The sequence below is a fragment of the Choloepus didactylus genome, chromosome 27 (assembly GCF_015220235.1).
Source record: "Choloepus didactylus isolate mChoDid1 chromosome 27, mChoDid1.pri, whole genome shotgun sequence".
NCBI classification, from domain to species: Eukaryota; Metazoa; Chordata; class Mammalia; order Pilosa; family Megalonychidae; genus Choloepus; species Choloepus didactylus.
This window is the reverse complement of record NC_051333.1, coordinates 13127323-13136869: the sequence shown is the minus strand read 5'-3', so window position 1 is coordinate 13136869 and position 9547 is coordinate 13127323. Positions and strand designations below refer to the sequence as shown.

Sequence of the window (9547 nt, the reverse complement as noted above, 5' to 3'; positions counted from 1 at the left end):
TTGATGAGTTTACTGGAGCTCCTCGTCCTCATTCCTGCCCTTTCCGTCAAACGGCACCAAACCACCAGGTTTCCTCACTCCCAAGCCAGGCCCTCCCTCCCTCGGGCATCAAGGGCCGGGGTTTGGGGTGCAGGCCCCAGGTCCCCAACACAAGTCGAGACTGAAAGCGGCATCCTCAGGCCCTTTGGACAAGCAGGATGCAGCGGGTGAGCTTGCAGCGTCGCCATAAACCAGGTGGATGGCAGGCACGGTGGGTGGGGCCTGGGGGGGCGCAGGAACCCATTAGACCAAGCTCTCCTGTGCACCCCAGCATTGCTAAAAACCCCACGCACCCCTCAAGGCTGCTTAGTGGTTTTGCCCAGTCTCCCCCTCCCTGGTGGGATCACCCACAAGCTGGCTAGATGCCAGGAGACAGAAGGAACTCGGAGCTCAAACTCGGGTGTCCCCGGGGCTGTGGGTCTGGAGCTCAGCTTCGCCGTCTGCCTGAGGCCTCAGTGCTTCAAGGGAGCACTGTTTACAGCACTTAATTATATATCTGAATGCAGTTAAAAGGGGGAATTTAAGGTTGTATATAATGTTACTAGATTCAAAATGTAAAAAAAAACAAACCATAGGACTGTACCACAAAGGGTGAATCCCAATGAAAACTATGGACTACAACTAATGATACAATTATAATAATATTCTTTCACCAACTGTACCAAAGCTACCACACCATTGCGGGTTAGTAACAGGGAGGGGGTGATATGGGAACTCTGTATTCTTCGCATTTTTCTGTAAACCTACAACTCCTCCAACAGCAACAAAAAATTATGTTAAAAGAGAATATTGTGGAAAATGCAGTGGAATCAACTCCTTTAAAGCACTATACAAAGTATTTAAACTTTATTGAGGGCCTTATGTGCCAGAAACCGGCCACACAGAGGCCTAAGGCAGGGTCCCTGCCCTCGAGGAGCTCACAGTCTTCCCACAACGATGGAGGGACAGGGGGCAGCAGGGGCCGGAGCGCGGGGCCTGTTATTCCTAGATCCCTCCATATTCCAAGTTGGCCATGAGAAAGCTAACGGGAAGCATCTCCACTTCCCTGTGACACTTCCGAGCTCTCTCACTCTGTCCCAGTCACCATGAGGGGATGAGGGAGAGCCAAGAACAAGAGGGACGGGAGGTGCTGTCCTCAAAAAGCTAGAGGACACAGGCAGGTTATATACAACAGTAATTTCCCAAAATCATTTCCCAAAGCCGCAAACCAGTGCAGCAGAAGCTGGGGCGACTGGAAGAACAGGAGCTGGGCCAGCCCAGTCCACTCGTGAGAAAGGGAAGTAGTGGGGAGAAGGGGTGCCAGGGCCAGGGAAGTAGGACAAGAGGGGGGTCCCCAGGTGAAGAAGTTCATAATAGGGCACCAGCAGCCACAGTCAGGAGAAGAGCCGCCAACTCCGTTGCAGGAGCTGCAGAGCCTTTACTAGAGGGATTGTGGGCCCCACCATTTCCGGGGTACTGCCCCATGTTACGGCGGTCCTGGTGGCCAGCAGCGCCTCCAGAAAAGCTGGAGCCGTCTTCCCAGGAGGCCTCAGAGTCCACCTCCTGCAGAGGAGTCTGGGTGGTTGGGGTTGCAGTGGGTTTTGTGGTAGAGGTGGAAGTGGTTGGGGCTGGGGTGGAGGTGGTGACAGAAGTGGTGACAGAAGTGGTTGGGGTGACAGTGGTAGACTGAGGAGGGGGCAGCAGAACCAGGGGCGGGATTCGAGGTGCAAAGTAGGTCTTGTTGCGGAGGTCGGAGTTGCAGCGGGACCCTTGGCAGCAGGAGCCGCTGAGCATGAACCCCGGGCCAGTCACCCCATCCCGGGTGCAGAACTCATCGTGGACACAGCCCCGGACGGGCAATGACACAGTCACATTGGCTGCAAGAGGGAGGCACAGGTCAGTGGTGGCATGGAAGTGGGGAGGCACAGCCAGAATGAAATGTGGGCTTCTCTGGAGCAAGGCAGGAGCGGAAACACTCCAAAACAGGAGAGAGAAGGGCCCTTCATCCCTTAAAACAACAAGTCTCAACTCCAGCCTCACCCTGAGAAACAACGTCCCCCATCTCTGGCACATGGTGAACCACTGTCACCATAGTACATTAAGGGGAAAGGTGTGGGGGTGGAACTACAAGTCCCACTCTGCCTTGGAACAAAGGCTTAGACTAGGACAAACCATCTCTCACACGACCAAAGAGCAGAACAAGACCCCACGTCCCTCCCTATAGTTTCCTCACCATTTCCCCCTGCCCCTTCCCTTTAACCCACCGCCAGAATTAAGTCTTAGAGTCAGAACTACATCTCCCACAGTACCCCTGGAAGAGGATGTGCCTTGAAAAACTTCATCTCCCGTGGTTCCCTGAGGCAGAAGCCAGAAGGGTGAGCTAATATCCTGGGGCAGGTGGGGCGCTAACCCCTGGAGTTGAAGCGGTCAAAAATTGCCCGCAGGGCCTGGGCAGACGCTTAGAGGTTTAAATACATTTCCCATAGCACGTCCTCCCATTCTGCACCTGGCAGCCCTCTATGGAAGAGTATTTCCAAGAAAACAGAAAAAAAGCACCCCTGTCCCCATGGTATGTTGGCATTAGGAGTACATTTCCCATGATGCTCTAGGACAAGTCAACCTTGCGACTACGGTCCCCGGAATGCGCTGGAGGTGGGGGAACCCTTTGGGTAAAGGGCTACCTACGTCGCCCACAATGCCTCAGAAAGGCCACCACAACTCCTAGGGGCCCCGTACTCCGCGGCTCGCTCACCTGCCGTCAAGGTGACGTTGCCATCGAAGCAGCCCTTGTAGACGCGGTCGCCGGCGTTGTAGCAGCTCACCACGGGCGGCGCCGTACCCTGGCACTTCTCGCGGCTCAGCCCCACGCAGCTGTAGCACTCGACGCCATTCGGCTTGTACGCGCTCTCATTGCCTGCAAGGGGAGCAGGGAAGAAGGAGAGGGGCCGCGAAGGCCCGGGAATCAGTGCAGCCCGCGACCACTCCAGCGCACGTGAGGCTTCTAGCCCCGCCCCCAGGACGTGGCCCCGCCCCCGGCACCCAGCCGCCCGCGGCCCACGGCAACGACGTCGCACCGCCTATCCTTAGCCCCGCCCCCGAGCGTGGCCCCGCCCCCGGCCCGTGCCGAGAGCTCCCGCCGACTGGCACAGCTCCGCCCCTAGCTCGCCCCCAGGTAGCTCCGCCCCCGCGCACCTGCCGGGTTGAGCGCTGACGAGGAGAGGTTGAGCTTGACGTTGCAGCGGTCTTCGGCGCATTGCTGCAGCTGGATGAAGGCCAGAAGCCCGTGAAGGTCCAGTCCGCGGTCATTCTTCCCGGGGAGTCCCGAACCGCAGCCCCGCACGGCCACCGAGAATTGCCCGTGGACTGCGGGGACGGAGGGGGCGGGGTCAGAGGGGCGGGGCCTCGTGCGGAAAGGTTCCTGACACTCACCCGCCGGGATCGGAGGGCGGGGGCCTCAGAAAGAGCAGATCCGAGGGGAAAGAACGACAGACGGACGCAGGGCCGGAGGGGCGGGGTCACGAAGGAAGGGGACCGCACAAAGCTGGGCGGGAGGACGGGCTGGCAGACACGGGACCGAATCGAATCCAAAACAGGAGCTAAGACCCGGCACCGCCAGTGAGGGGCGCAAACGCGGAATGACCTCAGAAAGAACCGAGAGACTTAACAAAAGGACACAGGATCAGGGTGGAGCCTCCTGGGGGACGAATGTCAAAGAGGGGAGTTTCCATAGCCCACACCCAAGGGGCGAGGTTCCACAGAAAACTGAGCCTGACAGGGGCGGGGCTTCCGCGGAGGGTGTGTCAGAGGGGAGGAGCCTCAGACTGTGGGAACCTTAGACCTCTTAGAGGAGCGCTCCATCACCGAGGGCCCCACTGGATAGGGGGAGCTGACTGGGGAAGGAGAGGATTCCCGCCGGGACAGAAGGGGATGAAGGGGTCTCGGTGGTCGCGCGCCAACAGACAGAGTATGCCCGCAAAGGGGGCGGGGTCCCAGAAGGGTGGGCAGGGATCTCAGGTCGGGGGTCTCCGGCTCCGCCCCACCCAGTTCTCAACCCTCAGCCCCCCACCACCCCCCTTAACCCTGACGGCGAGGGCCAGGCGGGGAGTGAGGGGCGTGGATGTGTTCCAGGGCCCTCCAGGCTGAAAGGCAGGGTGGGCTGCATTGAAAGGGCACGGTCAGATCCAGAGGGAGGAGCGCGGCTGGGTGAGCATGGGCCGGGGCCGCCCCCCACTCACTGGTCTCCACCGCCCCCACGGCCTCAGTGCAGACGTCCACGCCCGGCGCGCACTTCACGGTCTTCATCTTCTGCGGAGAGCATCCGTCATCTGCCTTCTGCACGCAGCTGTAGCACTCCAGGGCCTGCGCTCCTGGGGTGCAGGGCCGAGAACTGAGCCATGTCCGCTAGGGCCTCTCCCTCCTCCCCTTCCCAGGCCGCCTCTCCCTGGGATGAGACAATCCTTATTGCACACACTCTTTCCAGAGCAGAAGGGAAAACCTTCCCACAAACTTGGGGGCGCGAGGGCCCGTTTCCCAACAGCCCCCTTTGCCTGCATGGGAGCATCCTTCCCAAAGCGCCTTATACGTAAAGTGGGTGATCCCTGCCGCGGAGCCCCACCATCCCAGGTTAGGGGGATCCCTTCCACAGCCCCCTCTGAATCAGAGACGGAGATCCTTCCCATGCCCCTCTGCTCAAAACGGGAGAACTTTTCCCACAGTCTTCTCTGCCCATGGTGCCGGAGCCTTTCCCACAGCTCCCTCTGCCTGGACTGGGGGAATTCCTTCCCACAGCCCCCTCTGTTCAGAGCGAGAGAACTTTCCTCACACTCCAGCTCCCGCGCCCACTCGCGGCAGCCGACCCACCTTCGTGAAGCAGCAGCGGCAGCAGCAGCAGCCAGCTTGCAGCCCAAGCTTTCCTGGAGGGGTCCATGGCTCGGTCCTGCTCCTTCGGCTTCCCCCCTGGGTGTGCCGCCTCCCAACCCGGGTCCTCTTACCAGAGCCCAGGATGAGTAACCTCCCCCAGGCAACCCTGCCTTGCCCAACCGGGCCAACTCAGCGTCCGCTGTGGGAAGGGGCCCCGCCCGCAGGTGCGGCACCCACAGGGAGAGCGGGCCCCTGCCCTAAACAGTTGCCGGGAGGGGAGGGGCGAGGAGTCAAGGTCCCCTGACGATTTCCGGGAGAAAGTCCGCAAGGGGCTTAGGGGGCGAGGAGGGCCTGAGGCCCAGAGATCACTCCAGTTGGGCATTCAGTACATATTTAATGAGCAGCCACAGTGTGCTGGCTATAGCAGGGTGATGCTAGAGGTCGAGACAGAACCTACCTCTGCCCTCACGGAGCTAGAGCACAGTTTAAAGGGAGAGACAGATATCCATCAAATAATGCGAGAAATTGTTCTCTACACTGAGAGTAGGACAATGACAGGAGAAGTGTAGGGAGCTGCAGGGAAGTGTGGAGTCTAAGAGTGGGGCCTAAGCCAAGGCTTCCCTGAGGATGTAGATTTGAGCCGTAGCCTCAAAGACAGGGAGGATTTGCCCAGAGGAAGCAGGTCAGGGTGAGGGGGCAGCATGTGCAAAGAGTGGGAGGTGGGAAGTGCTGTGGACCATTCAAATGCAGAAAGGAGCCACCCTGTGCCTGGAGCAAAGGGGCAAAGGGCAGAAAGGTGGAAACTGAGGCAGAAGAAGCAAACAGGGACCAGGTTGTTCAGGGGCCTCCCAGACTCTGAGAAGAGATTTGGCTTTGCTCTGAAAGAATGAGGAACCTTTTAGAGGGTTGAAATCAGTTGGGGGACATGATGATATTTGCTTTTTAATTTGATCATTCTGGGAAATAATGAAAATAGCCATCAAGAAGTGAATGGAAAAATAAAGGTGGTTATTAATCCACCTTTTGGAATACTACACAGCAATGAAAAAGATCCAACTGCTAGGCAACAATGCAGATGAGTCTCAAAAACTTTATGTTGAACTAAAGAAGCCTTTAAACAAAACAGAGCATACTGGGTAATTCCGTTTATATGAAGTTCTTGAACAGACAAAACTAATCAGGGGTGACTGCAGTTACCCTTGGGAAGGTATTGCCCCAGAAGGAGCAATAGTGACAAGTCTCTGTTATCTTCATCAGGGTGGTAGTTACACATTTGGGCAAGTATGTAAAGAATCACCATACTGTATACTTATGCACTTCACTGAATGCACATTATTCCTCAATTAAAAAAAAATCAAGAAAAAAGGTGAGAGAAGCCAGGAGGACCAATGAGGGAGCTGGTCAGATTTCCAGGTAAGAAAGAGAAAAGCAGCCCCTGACAGCGAGAGTTGGCCGGGCACTCAGCCAGACCACAGCGTTCACCTGTGGAACATGAGCAATCTCATGAAACACCAATATCAGCCAAGTTCACTGTGACCATCATGTGATCAAGACCATTACAGTCATGTCTGAACACAGAAACAAACTGGGACACTGTGCCAGTCATTAAAGCGAATAAGCATGCCCATATCCTGGCTATTTTAAGTGACTGCTTATATTTTATTATATTACATTATATTATGTTATGTTGTGTTATGTGTTGTTATGTTATAACATGTTATATTAATATGTGACAGCCTTAACCTTGCTTGGTTCCTCCTGCCTCATAGATGATTCATTAAAATACCCAATCACAGAATCACCCCCACTTCCTGACAGCATCCAATACAGAGCAAAGCCCAGTTTCCTTAAACTCTCCACAAAATCACCAAACACAAGCCCAGATCCTACAGTAAGTCCTTTCTCACTCCCTTTTATTGAGAAGCCCCACGGTTCCCCCATGATGTGCATTCCTCCTTGTTGCAAGAAGCAATAAACCCAACTTGTTCAACTAGAGGTGGGTTCCTGGTGGTCTTGGGCTGGAAGGAATTGACACAGGCAAGAGATGACGCTGGCTTGGCCTGGGGCAGTAGCCGTGGGGATGGTGGAAAAGTGGGAGGATCCAAAATACAGTAAGAGGACAAATTGGCAGGAATTACTGGTGGAAGGGAAGTGAGAGGTTTCCAAGATGATTTCCAGGTAGTTCCTGCCATAAACGACATCATGGTAGTAAATACAGGAGTAATAATATAATGACATTGACCAAGTACTGGGTGTTTACCATAAGCAAGGAAGTGTTCTGGCATGTATTAGCTCATCTAATCTAATCCTCACCACCAACCTTTAAGGTAAATATGACTATTATCATTCATTGAGCACCTACTGTGTGCTTTAGCACTTTTTAGGAACCATCTCTGATTGTCACAACAGGTCTGCAAAGGGAAGAATAATCCCCATTTCACAGAAGAGGAAACTGAGGTTGGGAAAAGCTTGGTGCCATTGGAACGCAGGACTGTCTCGAAAGTTCCCCACCACCACTGTCAGGGCCCAAGCCTTGTCTTGGACCTCAGTCTATGTTTTGCAATGACTCTTAGTTTGGGAGCCAGACTGGCGTGAGTTCAAGTCTCAGCTCTGCCACTGATTAGCCATGTGACCTTTGGCAAATGGCTTTAATTCTTGGATATTGAGACCTCTTGTATAGACAGAGGCAATGATAACATTTATTCAGCGTTTCCTCTGTGTCGGACCCTGTTCCACACCCTTTTACATATTAACACATTTATTCCACACAATAGACCCATGAGATATTTTTATGATAACCAATTTGTAGATGTGGAAATTGAGGCAGAGATGAGTTGAACAACTTGCCTAGGATCACATAGCTAGGAGGTGATGGACGCAGTTTTGAACCCAGTCTGGCCCCAGAACCCACACTTAGGTACATGTACAAGTGTACCTGGTTGCCAGCTGTGAAACTTGGACAACAGCTTGAACTCTGTGTGCCTCAGTAACCTCATCTGTAAAATGGGGATCTTAACAGTACCTACCTCACAGGTTGTTGAGAGGATTAATATCATAATACATGTGAAATGGTTATATAGGGCATACTACCAGGTACTATAAAAATGCTAGCTATTATTAATAATAATAGGTTAAAATAAGTTGATATTACTATTACTATTATCATTTGTTCGTAACAGCCCTGACTTCTTGAGCTCCAACTGTGTGCCGGGCACTGTGCTCCATCCATTAAAAGCACCCTCTCCTTGAATTCTGAGGGAACTGGTACTGAGAGAGAGGAAGACCAAGTTCAAGTTCAGGCAGCCAGGCAGCGGCAGAGCCCTGAGTCAAACCCAGCTCCATCTGGCTGGCTCACTATCTGGTGGCAGGAGAAATAGTGGGAGTGTTTGTAAAGATGCAATCTGTTCCCCAGACCCGGTTTGGTACCCCCATTCCAAACCATGACAGAGACCTCAGTCACACAGGTGGGGTCACTTGGCATCACACTGCAGCTCAGCACTGGCCCCAGCCTCCGAATCCCAGCACAACCTCTGCTTTGCTGGGTGACCCTGCCTAAGCATCTATGCTTCTCTGTACTCCCTGAGCTCCCTTTTATAATTAAGGAAAGGGTTTCTTACATGGCTGATGGAGGCAGTGGGAAAAGTATCAAGTCGGGAATCAGACAGACTGAAATTTGAATCCTGCTTCTGCCACCTCCTTGCTGTGTAACCTCAAGCAACTCAGTCTCCTTCTCTGAACTTCAGCTGTCTCCTTTGCCAAAGGGATCTGTAAACCCCTACCAACAGAGGGATAGAGCGAGGACTCAGAGAGTGGCAGGCCGGTGATTATACTATTATTATTGTGTGCAGGAGGCCCTGCGGGCCCCCAGCGTGGGAGAGTTTCAGGGAGGAACCCTGAACTGGCCCGACCAGAAGAACTAGCGTCCTGGGAGGGAGTGGGACCCAGGGCGGGGAGTCTCCTCTTGCTCAGGCCTGCCCGGATCCTGGGTGCTGACCCTGGCCTGGCCCAGGCCCAGAAAGCAGAGGGAGGTTTGAATGCATGGCCTCCACTTATGCCTGCTCTGCAGCCACGGTCCACTGTGGCCACCACCAAGGGACCTAGATCGCGGTTCTCCAGCCAGATGAACAGAGGGGTCAGTGTGAGGGCAGCCCCCAGCCCTGGGGGTTATGCCAGGGTCTCAGACAACCCTGGGCCCACATCCATTATGGATTTCTGGGCCCCAAGGCAGGACAGGCTCTGAGTGCAGTGATGTTCCCCGCCTGCGTCAGACCCACTCCCTCTGGGATGTGCTGTCTGGGACGCGTCAGGGAAAGGGTGTGGGTAGGGGCAGAACCGGCTACAGAATTTGTGGAGCCCAGTACAAAATGGAAATGCTGGGAAGGAAAAGAGTGCCATTAAAGGTACGAAAATAGGGCTTTTCCTTTTTTCTGTAATCTCTCCATTTAAAAATTTTTTTTCTTAATTTTTAAAGAAATTACTATTTAATGTCATGTTTCCTCTGGCACAGAGCTATTCGTAGGATGAGAACAGACCCTCACAGTCCAGGGACCCCACCCCACAACTTGGGCAACCCTGCTGCTTGGTTCTGCTTCTCACCAGCTGCCGCCCATCCGGGCTTGCCCTGAAATGCCAGAGAGGGGGTGGGGGGTGGGGGGGTGGCACATGGGCC

The 9547-nt window shown here is 54.3% G+C and overlaps 1 protein-coding gene across 1 annotated transcript; it reads right to left on the bottom strand.

Annotated features, from left to right (window-relative positions):
• Positions 1 to 869: 869 nt before the first annotated feature.
• On the bottom strand, positions 870 to 4980 carry LYPD3 (LY6/PLAUR domain containing 3). Its single transcript, XM_037820663.1, has 5 exons — positions 4879 to 4980; positions 4254 to 4385; positions 3211 to 3381; positions 2771 to 2932; positions 870 to 1895 (listed from the first exon to the last, which is right to left on the bottom strand). Exons 1-5 carry the CDS (start codon positions 4943 to 4945, stop codon positions 1387 to 1389), a joined length of 1041 nt encoding a protein of 346 aa, XP_037676591.1. The 5' UTR covers positions 4946 to 4980; the 3' UTR covers positions 870 to 1386.
• Between the last annotated feature and the right edge of the window lie 4567 nt (positions 4981 to 9547).

What these genes read in the sequence shown, in the direction of transcription:
- LYPD3 (XM_037820663.1), bottom strand. Translation starts at nt 4,945, where the DNA reads ATGGACCCCTCCAGGAAAGCTTGGGCTGCAAGCTGGCTGCTGCTGCTG. An exon ending in GCCGCTGCTGCTTCACGAAG is followed by an intron (nt 4,386 to 4,878) that starts GTGGGTCGGCTG and finishes CCTGCACCCCAG; the next exon opens with GAGCGCAGGCCCTGGAGTGC. An exon ending in GTCAGCGCTCAACCCGGCAG is followed by an intron (nt 2,933 to 3,210) that starts GTGCGCGGGGGC and finishes CTCCCCTTGCAG; the next exon opens with GCAATGAGAGCGCGTACAAG.